The sequence below is a fragment of the Dermochelys coriacea genome, chromosome 1 (assembly GCF_009764565.3).
Source record: "Dermochelys coriacea isolate rDerCor1 chromosome 1, rDerCor1.pri.v4, whole genome shotgun sequence".
Classification (NCBI taxonomy): domain Eukaryota; kingdom Metazoa; phylum Chordata; order Testudines; family Dermochelyidae; genus Dermochelys; species Dermochelys coriacea.
This window is the reverse complement of record NC_050068.2, coordinates 13,623,586-13,637,816: the sequence shown is the minus strand read 5'-3', so window position 1 is coordinate 13,637,816 and position 14,231 is coordinate 13,623,586. Positions and strand designations below refer to the sequence as shown.

Below are 14,231 nucleotides of genomic sequence, written 5' to 3'. Positions count from 1 at the left end.
AAGAACTACTTTTAACTCTGGCTAACAGTACTAAGTAACTAGTAAAAAGATTAGTGCTAATTAGTCTATTTCTCAGTTAAACCCAGATTTGTTTCAGCATCTTCCATAAATTTTCTTACAGTACTTACTGATTAGCATCAGTTGAGGTAAAATTTAGAATTTATGTTGAAAATAACTGCAAACATGAGTTTATATTAAGAATGCTAACTCCAATATATCTAATGGCTATACTGCACTTTCCTAGCATCACTAAGAATAAATCCACATCAGTCAAATGAGCTCTCTGCTATATTATTTCTTAGTGTGAAAGACGGGAAAGAGATTTACAAAAAGATTAGCATTCCATAAACTAGCACCTCCTTTGGGTTTCCTACTGTGTGTTCTAGATTGTAATTCCCTTGAGGTAGAAACTGCATGAGTTTTGCAAACTGCTGACATCATCAGCATTTAACAGGAAATTCAATTTAAGAAATCAATCCTGATTGTTTTATTATACAAGTTATTCCTTATTCACTTTTTTTTTTAAAAGAAAAAAATCTGAACTGTTATGCTAGGTAGTTGTTTAATAGGCCAGACTATTTCCAAGCCTTTAAACCTGAAACATTTGAATGAGAAGTTTTTCGTAGGAGTGGGTGGGTGATATTCTGTGGCCTGCATTGTGCAAGAGGTCGGACTAGATGATCTTAATGGTCCCTTCTGACCTTAATATCTATGAGTCTATGACACTTTACAAAAAAATATGCCTTTTGGTAAGTCTCAGTTCAAAATATTGCTAACTAATCTGATAGGCTCCTTAAAAATGATTGTTTTATTGCTTTTTCCCCTATAATTTCAGAATTGTAAGATTCACACTTAAAATCTATAGCTGTTTTATATCAATTTATGAAAATAAAGAGAAAATCTTATACTCTAGCTGAAGGTTAAATAATTTAAGGCATTTCTTTCCCCCTTAAAATAAAATCTCTCAAGCAATTTATTTCATTCTGAAAACTACTTTTAGATACTAAGAGTACTAAGCATCTCATTTAAAGATAAGTGAGCACCAGTTTTCTCCCCCAGAAACTGGCACAACAGTTGCAGAAAGCAGTTCAACCATGTCCTGCTGAACTGGGGGATAAATATGGCCCAGCCAGGCCACCCTTCCCTCCAGAACCCAGAACTGATACCACTCCCCACGCTTAGGGAACTAAGACCCAGGAGGCATCCCCTTCTCCACAGCAACTGTGGGCTTTGGGAAAGAAAACAGAGGGAGGAGCCAGCCAAAACTGACGCTGCCACAGCAGCTGCATAGGGCACTTCAAGCAGGGAGCAATGGACAGTGATGTTGTCACACTGCTCTCTGAAATTTTCACTCCAAACATTTTCCCCAGTGCTGACTGGCTGTTTGCTCCACCCTCTCTGACCCCCACCCTCAAGGTCACCAAAGATCCTTTATCCTTCCATTTAGCTAATCCCCTCCTAACGTAACCCAATCAAAAGAATTTAAACAAAACTAAAATCATGGCAAAACATGAAGTTTGCAGCCATTACATTGTTCTCTCCCCATATACATTATCAGTTTCCCTACTTTCTGTTTGTCTTCTCTATTTAGACTGTAAGCTCTTCAAGTCAGGAACTCTCTCTTATATTATGTTTATATATGACACAATAGGGCCGCATTTTTAGCTGACTCCTAAGCACTACCTTAATGAACAAAACACTGACTCGTTAACCGCAGATTTCAACAACTTCCACACATTTTCCTGTAGTACATACTACAGATCTGCATCCGCTGAGGGCATAGTTACATGAACTACTACAATTGTCAGCTGCGTTATTCCTTCAAGGTTGCTAGTGGTTTAAAATCTCTAGTATTTAGTTTAAAAGATAAAGGACTGCCCAATGCGAAGACTATGCGCTAATTTATGGAAGTCATGTTCAGTATGAGTAAAAGCTTACTTATGTGCAATAGTTGTTAGCCGTTCATCATTCACGGCTCTCCGAACTTCAGCACGGTGGCGCTCAGTGGAAATGCTGTCAAAAAAGAAAGCAGCCAATATATTTTAGATATGGAAAGACAAATATATTTATCTGATCCTGTTAGCAAAAATGAAAACATTAGAAACAGCTTCACTCTGGTGGATGGAGGGGTCAGCATTTACATTTTAGAGATTGCCACTTGCTTCTCTCCCCTGTGAGAGTGAAAATGAAGTGTTTTATTATTCAGAAGTAAAAAATAATTCTCTGGCCTAGAGAATAGAAAGGATTTCACCATAGTTACTAGAGATTACATTAGTGGCTACATGGCAGGATTTCCAATTCTGGGTTCCAATCTTACAAGGATGGAAGTGAGGAAAAAAATTTCATTTGCAAGTTAAGCAAATGCGACCAGGAATCATTGAAAGGAAAATAAATATGGGTTCAAAATAAATATGGAATCTCCGCTATATTGTTTGTGGAGTCTTTTTTCTGATTATGAATACATTTTAAGAGCTGAAGATGCCTCTGGTAGGAAGTACGTGCATTTTCTTTTAATGCTTTTAAAAGAAAACAGGCCATAAACCAATTATACACTCACCACATTTACCATAAGTAGTGTGAGGTTTACCTAAGCACTTTGGAGAGTTCTCCAAGAAGGTCTTTCTTTTCCTTGGTAAGGTCCCCCTGTGCACGCAAGGCACTGATAACTCCAGCATATGCCTCCAGTTCTGAGGAAATATAGAAATATGATTAGCTCTTAACCATTAACAGCAAAAAGGGAAAAATAAAATCATGGGTTTAAATTCAATAGATTTACATCTGTCTTTTGATCTTCACTGTCTGCTAAGATGCTAAAACATAAATTTCAAGGTCTTAATATACTGGCTCTGCATAAAAATACAACAACCTTACTCAGACATCGAGTGAATGACTTAGTGTTCTAGTTATTGAACATTTCACAAAAGAAAGTGTGACTGAAAACCTTGTTTTAAATTAGCAATCTAAACCCTTTCCACACTATACATAGCTAGACAAACTAACAAAATCAAATCCCAGTTAACATAAAAATAAGTATTAATAGGGACAGAAACAGTAATAAAAAAAGACCGACTAGTGCACAGATAGCAGTCAGATAATAGCTTCTAAAATAAGCAAGACTTGCATTGTTTTCAAAAGCTGTCAGCAAGTGAGTCCAGTGGATCCAATTTACACAACCAGAGAACCATGCCCAAAACAATTCCTACACCCAACCCAGTTCTGACGAAACCTAGGGGAAAACAGAGAAGACACACTTTGGTCAGCCATAACCCCCAAACCAGGACATTGGGCAGACAATAACTGCTTAAGTATTTAAGGCTTAGATAATAAAGCATTTTATATACCAACCCAACTGTTGTTTTCAAAGTCAACATTTGCTAAGGTACCACACAGTAATATGAGAGATACTACAGCATTTTTCTGCGCTTAGACTATGAAGTTACTTTACTCAGTAATCACTCGATGTCTGAGTTAAGGTTGTTGTATTTTTAATGGAGAGCCAGTATATTAAGACCTTGAAATGTATGTTTTAGCATTATAGCAGACAGTGAAGATCACAGGACAGATGTAAAGTAATGCACACTCGAAAACATAATCCCAACTATACATATAAAATGATGGGGTCTAAATTAGCTGTTACCACTCAAGAAAGATTTTGGAGTCATTGTGGAGAGTTCTCTGAAAACATCCACTCAATGTGCAGCAGCAGTCAAAAAAGCGAACAGAACGTTGGGAATCATTAAGAAAGGGATAGATAAGAAGACAGAAAATATCATGGCCACTGTTGGAAGAGAGGATGGACCTTTGGTCTGACCCAGTATGGCCATTCTTATATCACCACCTTCCTCACTCCTATCCCTAAGTAGTACAGACAAATTGTAACCGGTGCCGTCTCTGTTCAGTCAAGCGAAATCCAGTTAAATGGCCAAAATAATGTATAAAATTAGGTTTAACAAACAAATGAAAACAAGAAAATTCAAATTTAAGGCTGCCACGTCATCCCATATTTCATGCTTCCTCAGCTATGTACTGCAAAGGTCTCAGGGCAGTGCTAGATATCACACTAAGGTATGATTTAAGTATTGACACATTTTTCTAAAATCTGCTATGGCATTTAATTTACTATGGAGTATCTGAGCCTTGTAGAGTGGTCTAATGGATAGAGCACTGGACTGGAAGTCAGGAAACATGGGCTATATGCATTGCTCTACCACTGACCTGCTTTGTGACCTTGCTACAGGGAAAGTCTCTTCACCTCTCTGTGCTTCCATTTCCCCTCCCTTTTCTATTTAGACAAAGTTCTTTCGGATAGCATAAGCCTCTGTCTCTGTTTGTATACTTGCAATCTCAGTTAGGGCCTCTAGGTGCTACCACAATACAAGTAATACATTTTTAAATAATAAAAATAATGGTTCAGATTCTATACTCAACGTGCTGTCTCTTAAAAACAGAACCCCTCCCCAAGATAACCGAGCAAGATGAGAGAAAATAGTTTCACCCCTTTTTCTCTCTAATAATAATAGTTTTATAGCATAATCTGAGGACCTCAAAGAACTTTACAACATTAACCTTCATGCCTCTGATGCAAGGTATGTAGTAGAGTACTTCACTTTTTTTATAGATGGGTAAAATAAAGCCCAGAGGGGTTAAGTGATTTGCCCAAGGTTACATAGGAAGTCAGTAGAAAAGTCTCAAATATCAAATCTCGACTCCCTCTACTGTGTTCAACCACTAGATTATGTTGCCTAAATGAAAGTCTAAAAAGAAAACTAAGATTTTTCTTTTTCCAATATTAAAATGCTATTAAAAACTATTAAGTATAATTGCCTTACTACGTATGCATGCTATTATGGATATAACACCCAGAAACCTTCTTACAGATAGCCCTTTTCATTTGGGCAAAGCATCCAGAATTCGATGCATGGCTACAGCAATTCAATAGGCTCCTATTGTTATGACCATTAAACTAATTGAGGAGATTGTTTTCACCTCTCCCAGCCAGTTCCTGTCCTTCTGTAATTGGAGACTGGAAATATTGTATTGTGGGACATCGTCTTTCATTAAGAATCTGCATTACAGTAGTTTTACTGATGTAACTCAAAACACTGTGACAACTAAACATAGGTAGCATTGCAAGATTCGTTTTGACCTTCATATGTTTTCTCTATATAAAACCAAAAAAGTAGGTAGGAAATTAATCAGACATAGCAAACTGAGGAGTTACTCACTTTTGACAGAAATGTCTCCTATTACACATTAATGTACATGAAAACATCATGATTTGCAGCGTAGGTACCATCCAACCAAAATGATTCTATGAAATTAGGTTTAAAACCAGCTCTATTCATTGACTCCATAAAGAGCATCCACCACAACCAAATACTATCAAAGCAAGAGCTGTGAAAACACTGACACCTACTGATCACTTTCTGTATCTTATAAGTTGATTGCAAACATATGAAAGTGTTTAATGAAGACAGTGGGCTGGCAATTCTTTAAACAGAGATAGATACACAAAGTCCCAGCAGCCAGGGGGATGGAGGAAGCAGAGAGCCACAAATTGTACCCAGTTTGCGAAGAATCCTCTTGCATTCATCCCTGCTGAGATCCAGAAGGGTTGGCCACACAACAGGCATTCTTTCCCTGTGTTTGTGCTCCCACAGAGCTCAACCTCCCTGAAAAAGAAAACAAATACTATAAGTAAAAGTCCATGCTCTACATCTTAGAATTTGATTAGTGAAACCTCTCCCCTCCTCCAGCCTGCTCAGAACTTCACCAAGGTCATCTTCCTTTCCATCCACATATTCCCCTGCCTGAACCCCTGCAAAAGGCTTGCCATCACTATAAAAGAATTCTGCAACTTCACTCCAGACATTGACTTCCTATAGCCATTTCCTCAGGCTAGGTCTATACTTGAAAATTATACTGGATAGCTACGCCAGTTAGAGGTGTGAATAAACCACACCGCTGAGCACTGGAGCTATGCCAACATAACCCCCATGCAGACAAAGCTATATCGATGGAAGAGTGCTTCTACTGAGGGAGCTAATGTTCAGAGAAGTGATGTTCTTACACTGACAGAAAAACCTCTTCTGTCAGTGTAGGTTGCATCTACATTGTGGGATTATGCCACTATGGCTCTACCAGAGTAGCTATGCTAGTATAGTCTCTTTAGTGTAGATACACCTGAGGGTCATCCTAGCCTCTCTCCCAACAGCTGCCTATATCTTTCTCAGACCTTCTTTCATGCCATGCTCTCTCTTTTATCTGCAACTATCTCTGAATTGATGTAAAAGTCCCCTCCCTCTCCTTATGCACAGAGCATCTATTATAGGAAGTCTTCCAGCTACAGTGACTCTACAATCCATGGGACTGTATTTGGCATTTGTCTGTTATGTTGCACACTGGCAAAAACATCATGAAAATGTACTTGTCCAGGCAAAATACAGGCACAGTATCTAACTTGTCCAACCACATCCTGACAATGATGAAAACCACACTCATTAAAATGATTTTATCCACCCACTAAAAAAAAATTACTCGCCAGAGGCAGACAGGTTAATAGACTTGTGCAAGACCATGATAATACTTGTACTGCACTTGGGCCGTTAGATTGAAGCGCCACAGAGCAATGATTACGATTCTGTGTTTAGCAACATGAACAAAAACAAAGCATCGATCGCATCATACACTTTGCCCAAGATGATCTCGCGGAGCACGCACAGGAAACTGTGACAGCAGAACCAGGATGCACCTACCCCTACTCCCAAATTCATCGTGCCTATTATCACTACCCTGTAATTGTCCTGGCCTTAGTGAAAACAAATGATCCCATACACAAACAACAAGACATGATGGTCAAGGGGTGGGCAGGAGTTTAGTGACCCCCAATACAACCCCCCAAGATAGAGGAAGTGAAATGCCTCTTCTAGCCTCCATAAACTGGGGGAAGGGACAGGAAAAGCTCCTTCAACCCCCAGCTGACAGAGCTACTCCCGCTTTCCTCAGCCCGAGGGGGGCAGGCTGAGTGGGGGAGGGGTGGAGCACACAGGTCCCACGGGGAGGAGGGGTGGAGATACACTATCGCCTCCTCTTCAATCAGCTGGCTGGGGGATGCTCTGTGTGTGTGGGGGTGCACAGCTCCCTCAGGCATAGCCGGGGGGTGCTCTGTGTGTGCGGGGGTGCACAGCTCCCTCAGGCATAGCCAGGGGTGAGTGTGGTGAAGGGGGAGGGTGCACAGCTCCCTCAGCCGCAGCCAGGGGTGTGTGGGGGGGGAGGGTGCACAGCTCCCTCAGCCGCAGCCAGGGGTGCGTGTGTGGGGGGGGGGAGGGTGCACAGCTCCCTCAGCCAGAGCCGGGGGGGTGTGTGTGGGGGAGGGTGCACAGCTCCCTCAGCCAGAGCCGGGGGGGTGTGTGTGGGGGGGAGGGTGCACAGCTCCCTCAGCCAGAGCCGGGGGGGTGTGGGTGGGGGGGAGGGTGCACAGCTCCCTCAGCCAGAGCCGGGGGGGTGTGTGTGGGGGGGAGGGTGCACAGCTCCCTCAGCCAGAGCCGGGGGGGTGTGTGGGGGGGGGGGAGGGTGCACAGCTCCCTCAGCCAGAGCCGGGGGTGTGTGTGGGGGGGGGGAGGGTGCACAGCTCCCTCAGCCAGAGCCGGGGGGGTGTGTGTGGGGGGGAGGGTGCACAGCTCCCTCAGCCAGAGCCGGGGGGGTGTGTGTGGGGGGGAGGGTGCACAGCTCCCTCAGCCAGAGCCGGGGGGGTGTGTGGGGGGGGGGGGAGGGTGCACAGCTCCCTCAGCCAGAGCCGGGGGGGTGTGTGGGGGGGGGGGAGGGTGCACAGCTCCCTCAGCCAGAGCCGGGGGGTTGTGTGTGGGGGGGAGGGTGCACAGCTCCCTCAGCCAGAGCCGGGGGGGTGTGTGGGGGGGGGGAGGGTGCACAGCTCCCTCAGCCAGAGCCGGGGGGGGTGTGTGGGGGGGGGAGGGTGCACAGCTCCCTCAGCCAGAGCCGGGGGGGGTGTGTGGGGGGGGGAGGGTGCACAGCTCCCTCAGCCAGAGCCGGGGGGGGTGTGTGGGGGGGGGAGGGTGCACAGCTCCCTCAGCCAGAGCCGGGGGGGGTGTGTGGGGGGGGGAGGGTGCACAGCTCCCTCAGCCAGAGCCGGGGGGGGTGTGTGGGGGGGGAGGGTGCACAGCTCCCTCAGCCAGAGCCGGGGGGGGTGTGTGGGGGGGGAGGGTGCACAGCTCCCTCAGCCAGAGCGGGGGGGGTGTGTGGGGGGGGGAGGGTGCACAGCTCCCTCAGCCGGGGGGGGGGAGGGTGCACAGCTCCCTCAGCCGGGGGGGGGGGGGGTGCACAGCTCCCTCAGCCGGGGGGGGGGAGGGTGCACAGCTCCCTCAGCCGGGGGGGTGTGTGTGGGAGGGAGGGTGCACAGCTCCCTCAGCCGGGGGGGTGTGTGTGGGGGGGAGGGTGCACAGCTCCCTCAGCCGGGGGGGGGTGTGCTGTGGGGGGGAGGGTGCACAGCTCCCTCAGCCGGGGGGGGTGTGTGTGGGGGGGAGGGTGCACAGCTCCCTCAGCCGGGGGGGGTGTGTGTGGGGGGAGGGTGCACAGCTCCCCTCAGCCGGGGGGGGGTGGGGGGGGGAGGGTGCACAGCTCCCTCAGCCCGGGGGGGTGTATGGGGGGGAGGGTGCACAGCTCCTCAGCCGGGGTGGGGGGCACAGCTCCCTCAGCCGGGGGGGTGTATGGGGGGGAGGGTGCACAGCTCCTCAGCCGGGGGGGTGTGGGGGGGACGGGGTGCACAGCTCCCTCAGCCGGGGGGGGTGTGGGGGGGGAGGGTGCACAGCTCCCTCAGCCGGGGGGGGGGGTTGTGGGGTGGGAGGGTGCACAGCTCCCTCAGCCGGGGGGGGGGTGGGGGGGGGGAGGGTGCACAGCTCCCTCAGCCAGAGCCGGGGTTGGGTGTGTGGGGGGGGAGGGTGCACAGCTCCCTCAGCCGGGGGGGGGGTGTGGGGGGGGGAGGGTGCAAGCTCCCTCAGCCGGGGGGGGGTATGGGGGGGGGAGGGTGCAACAGCTCCCTCAGCCGGGGGGGGGAGGTGGGGGGGGGGGTGCACAGCTCCCTCAGCCGGGGGGGGGGTTGTCCTATGGGGGGGGGGAGGGTGCACAGCTCCCTCAGCCGGGGGGTGGGTGTTATGGGGGGGGGGAGGGTGCACAGCTCCTCAGCCGGGGGGGTGTATGGGGGGGGGAGGGTGCACAGCTCCCTCAGCCGGGGGGGTGTATGGGGGGGGGGAGGGTGCACAGCTCCCTCAGCCGGGGGGGGGTATGGGGGGGGGAGGGTGCACAGCTCCCTCAGCCGGGGGGGGGTGGGGGGGGAGGGTGCACAGCTCCCTCAGCCGGGGGGGGTGGGGGGGGAGGGTGCACAGCTCCATCAGCCGGGGGGGTGTATGGGGGGGGAGGGTGCACAGCTCCCTCAGCCGGGGGGGTGTATGGGGGGGGGAGGGTGCACAGCTCCCTCAGCGGGGGGGTGTATGGGGGGGGGAGGGTGCACAGCTCCCTCAGCCGGGGGGGTGTATGGGGGGGGAGGGTGCACAGCTCCCCTCAGCCGGGGGGGGTGTATGGGGGGGGGAGGGTGCACAGCTCCCTCAGCCGGGGGGGGTGTATGGGGGGGGGAGGGTGCACAGCTCCCTCAGCCGGGGGGGTGTGTGGGGGGGGAGGGTGCACAGCTCCCTCAGCCGGGGGGGGGTGTGGGGGGGGAGGGTGCACAGCTCCCTCAGCGGGGGGGTGTATGGGGGGGGGGAGGGTGCACAGCTCCCTCAGCCGGGGGGGGTGTGGGGGGGAGGGTGCACAGCTCCCTCAGCCGGGGGGGGTGTGGGGGGGGAGGGTGCACAGCTCCCTCAGCCGGGGGGGTGTATGGGGGGGAGGGTGCACAGCTCCCTCAGCCGGGGGGGTGTATGGGGGGGGGAGGGTGCACAGCTCCCTCAGCCGGGGGGGGTGTATGGGGGGGGAGGGTGCACAGCTCCCTCAGCGGGGGGGGTGTATGGGGGGGGGAGGGTGCACAGCTCCCTCAGCCGGGGGGGTGTATGGGGGGGGGAGGGTGCACAGCTCCCTCAGCCGGGGGGGTGTATGGGGGGGGGAGGGTGCACAGCTCCCTCAGCCGGGGGGGGGGTGGGGGGGAGGGGGGGAGGGTGCACAGCTCCCTCAGCCGGGGGGGTGTATGGGGGGGGAGGGTGCACAGCTCCCTCAGCCGGGGGGGTGTATGGGGGGGGAGGGTGCACAGCTCCCTCAGCCGGGGGGGTGTATGGGGGGGGGGAGGGTGCACAGCTCCCTCAGCGGGGGGGGGTGTGGGGGGGGAGGGTGCACAGCTCCCTCAGCCGGGGGGGTGTATGGGGGGGGGAGGGTGCACAGCTCCCTCAGCCGGGGGGGGTGTGGGGGGGGAGGGTGCACAGCTCCCTCAGCCGGGGGGGGGTGTGGGGGGGGAGGGTGCACAGCTCCCTCAGCCGGGGGGGTGTATGGGGGGAGGGTGTATGGGGGGGAGGGTGCACAGCTCCCTCAGCCGGGGGGGGTGTATGGGGGGGGAGGGTGCACAGCTCCCTCAGCCGGGGGGGGTGTATGGGGGGGGAGGGTGCACAGCTCCCTCAGCCGGGGGGGTGTATGGGGGGGGAGGGTGCACAGCTCCCTCAGCCGGGGGGGTGTATGGGGGGGGGAGGGTGCACAGCTCCCTCAGCCGGGGGGGTGTATGGGGGGGGAGGGTGCACAGCTCCCTCAGCCGGGGGGGTGTATGGGGGGGGAGGGTGCACAGCTCCCTCAGCCGGGGGGTGTATGGGGGGGGGAGGGTGCACAGCTCCCTCAGCAGGGGGGGGTATGGGGGGGGCGGGGCACAGCTCCCTCAGCTGGGGGGGTGTGGGGGGGGGGGGGAGGGTGCACAGCTCCCTCAGCTGGGGGGGTGTATGGGGGGGGGAGGGTGCACAGCTCCCTCAGCCGGGGGGGTGTATGGGGGGGGGAGGGTGCACAGTCCCTCAGCGGGGGGGTGTATGGGGGGGGGAGGGTGCACAGCTCCCTCAGCCGGGGGGGTGTGGGGGGGAGGGTGCACAGCTCCCTCAGCCGGGGGGGGGTGTGGGGGGGGAGGGTGCACAGCTCCCTCAGCCGGGGGGGGGGGGGGGGGGGGGAGGGTGCACAGCTCCCTCAGCCGGGGGGGGGGTGGGGGGGGAGGGTGCACAGCTCCCTCAGCCGGGGGGGGGTGTGGGGGGGGAGGGTGCACAGTCCCTCAGCGGGGGGGGTGTGTGGGGGGGGAGGGTGCACAGCTCCCTCAGCCGGGGGGGTGTATGGGGGGGAGGGTGCACAGCTCCCTCAGCCGGGGGGTGTATGGGGGGGAGGGTGCACAGCTCCCTCAGCGGGGGGGTGTATGGGGGGGAGGGTGCACAGCTCCCTCAGCCGGGGGGGGTGTATGGGGGGGAGGGTGCACAGCTCCCTCAGCCGGGGGGGGTGTATGGGGGGTAGGGGGGAGGGGCACAGCTCCCTCAGCCGGGGGGGTGTATGGGGGGGGGAGGGTGCACAGCTCCCTCAGCCGGGGGGGTGTATGGGGGGGGGAGGGGTGCACAGCTCCCTCAGCCGGGGGGGTGTATGGGGGGGGAGGGTGCACAGCTCCCTCAGCCGGGGGGGGGTGGGGGGGAGGGGGGGAGGGTGCACAGCTCCCTCAGCCGGGGGGTGTATGGGGGGGGAGGGTGCACAGTCCCTCAGCCGGGGGGGTGTATGGGGGGGGGGAGGGTGCACAGCTCCCTCAGCCGGGGGGGTGTATGGGGTGGGGGAGGGTGCACAGCTCCCTCAGCCGGGGGGGGGTGTGGGGGGGGAGGGTGCACAGCTCCCTCAGCCGGGGGGGTGTATGGGGGGGGGAGGGTGCACAGCTCCCTCAGCCGGGGGGGTGTATGGGGGGGGGAGGGTGCACAGCTCCCTCAGCCGGGGGGGGTGTGGGGGGGGAGGGTGCACAGCTCCCTCAGCCGGGGGGGGTGTGGGGGGGGAGGGTGCACAGCTCCCTCAGCCGGGGGGGGTGTGGGGGGGAGGGTGCACAGCTCCCTCAGCCGGGGGGGTGTATGGGGGGGAGGGTGCACAGCTCCCTCAGCCGGGGGGGGTGTATGGGGGGGGAGGGTGCACAGCTCCCTCAGCCGGGGGGGGTGTATGGGGGGGGGAGGGTGCACAGCTCCCTCAGCCGGGGGGGTGTATGGGGGGGGGAGGGTGCACAGCTCCCTCAGCCGGGGGGGTGTATGGGGGGGGGGAGGGTGCACAGCTCCCTCAGCGGGGGGGTGTATGGGGGGGGGAGGGTGCACAGCTCCCTCAGCCGGGGGGGTGTATGGGGGGGGGAGGGTGCACAGCTCCCTCAGCCGGGGGGGTGTATGGGGGGGAGGGTGCACAGCTCCCTCAGCCGGGGGGGGGGTGGGGGGGAGGGGGGGAGGGTGCACAGCTCCCTCAGCTGGGGGGGTGTATGGGGGGGGGAGGGTGCACAGCTCCCTCAGCCGGGGGGGTGTATGGGGGGGGGAGGGTGCACAGCTCCCTCAGCCGGGGGGGTGTATGGGGGGGGAGGGTGCACAGCTCCCTCAGCCGGGGGGGGGTGTGGGGGGGGAGGGTGCACAGCTCCCTCAGCCGGGGGGGTGTATGGGGGGGAGGGTGCACAGCTCCTCAGCCGGGGGGGGTGTATGGGGGGGGGAGGGTGCACAGCTCCCTCAGCCGGGGGGGGTGTATGGGGGGGGGAGGGTGCACAGCTCCCTCAGCCGGGGGGGGTGTATGGGGGGGGAGGGTGCACAGCTCCCTCAGCCGGGGGGGGTGTATGGGGGGGGAGGGTGCACAGCTCCCTCAGCCGGGGGGGGGGTGGGGGGGAGGGGGGGAGGGTGCACAGCTCCCTCAGCCGGGGGGGTGTATGGGGGGGGAGGGTGCACAGCTCCCTCAGCCGGGGGGGTGTATGGGGGGGGGAGGGTGCACAGCTCCCTCAGCCGGGGGGGTGTATGGGGGGGGGAGGGTGCACAGCTCCTCAGCCGGGGGGGGGTGTGGGGGGGGAGGGTGCACAGCTCCCTCAGCCGGGGGGGGGTGTGGGGGGGGAGGGTGCACAGCTCCCTCAGCCGGGGGGGGTGTATGGGGGGGGGAGGGTGCACAGCTCCCTCAGCCGGGGGGGGTGTGGGGGGGGAGGGTGCACAGCTCCCTCAGCCGGGGGGGGTGTGGGGGGGGAGGGTGCACAGCTCCCTCAGCCGGGGGGGGTGTGGGGGGGGAGGGTGCACAGCTCCCTCAGCCGGGGGGGTGTATGGGGGGGAGGGTGTATGGGGGGGAGGGTGCACAGCTCCCTCAGCCGGGGGGGGTGTATGGGGGGGGAGGGTGCACAGCTCCTCAGCCGGGGGGGGTGTATGGGGGGGGGAGGGTGCACAGCTCCCTCAGCCGGGGGGGTGTATGGGGGGGGGAGGGTGCACAGCTCCCTCAGCCGGGGGGGTGTATGGGGGGGGGAGGGTGCACAGCTCCCTCAGACGGGGGGGTGTATGGGGGGGGGAGGGTGCACAGCTCCCCTCAGCCGGGGGGGTGTATGGGGGGGGGAGGGTGCACAGCTCCCTCAGCCGGGGGGGGTGTATGGGGGGGGGAGGGTGCACAGCTCCCTCAGCCGGGGGGGGGTGGGGGGGAGGGGGGGAGGGTGCACAGCTCCCTCAGCTGGGGGGGTGTATGGGGGGGGAGGGTGCACAGCTCCCTCAGCCGGGGGGGTGTATGGGGGGGGGAGGGTGCACAGCTCCCTCAGCCGGGGGGGTGTATGGGGGGGGGAGGGTGCACAGCTCCCTCAGCCGGGGGGGTGTATGGGGGGGGGAGGGTGCACAGCTCCCTCAGCCGGGGGGGGGTGTGGGGGGGGAGGGTGCACAGCTCCCTCAGCCGGGGGGGGGTGTGGGGGGGGAGGGTGCACAGCTCCCTCAGCCGGGGGGGGTGTGGGGGGGGAGGGTGCACAGCTCCCTCAGCCGGGGGGGTGTGGGGGGGGAGGGTGCACAGCTCCCTCAGCAGGGGGGTGTGTGGGGGGGGAGGGTGCACAGCTCCCTCAGCCGGGGGGGGGTGTGGGGGGGGAGGGTGCACAGCTCCCTCAGCCGGGGGGGTGTATGGGGGGGAGGGTGCACAGCTCCCTCAGCCGGGGGGGTGTATGGGGGGGAGGGTGCACAGCTCCCTCAGCCGGGGGGGTGTATGGGGGGGAGGGTGCACAGCTCCCTCAGCCGGGGGGGGGTGTATGGGGGGGGGAGGGTGCA

At 57.2% G+C, this 14,231-nt stretch overlaps 1 protein-coding gene across 10 annotated transcripts in view; it reads right to left on the bottom strand.

Moving 5' to 3' along the window:
- EMSY (EMSY transcriptional repressor, BRCA2 interacting) overlaps nucleotides 1–14,231 on the bottom strand; it is a 62,169-nt gene that overhangs the window by 46,287 nt on the left and 1,651 nt on the right. For all 10 annotated transcript variants that reach the window (XM_043504057.1, XM_043504060.1, XM_043504058.1 and 7 more), the window contains exons 2-4: nucleotides 5,564–5,672; nucleotides 2,588–2,687; nucleotides 1,939–2,013 (exon numbers count right to left, since the gene is read on the bottom strand). In XM_043504057.1, coding sequence (XP_043359992.1) covers nucleotides 1,939–2,013; nucleotides 2,588–2,687; nucleotides 5,564–5,633 — 245 coding nt within the window. In that variant the 5' untranslated portion in view covers nucleotides 5,634–5,672. The remainder of the gene's footprint in view (nucleotides 1–1,938; nucleotides 2,014–2,587; nucleotides 2,688–5,563; nucleotides 5,673–14,231) is intronic.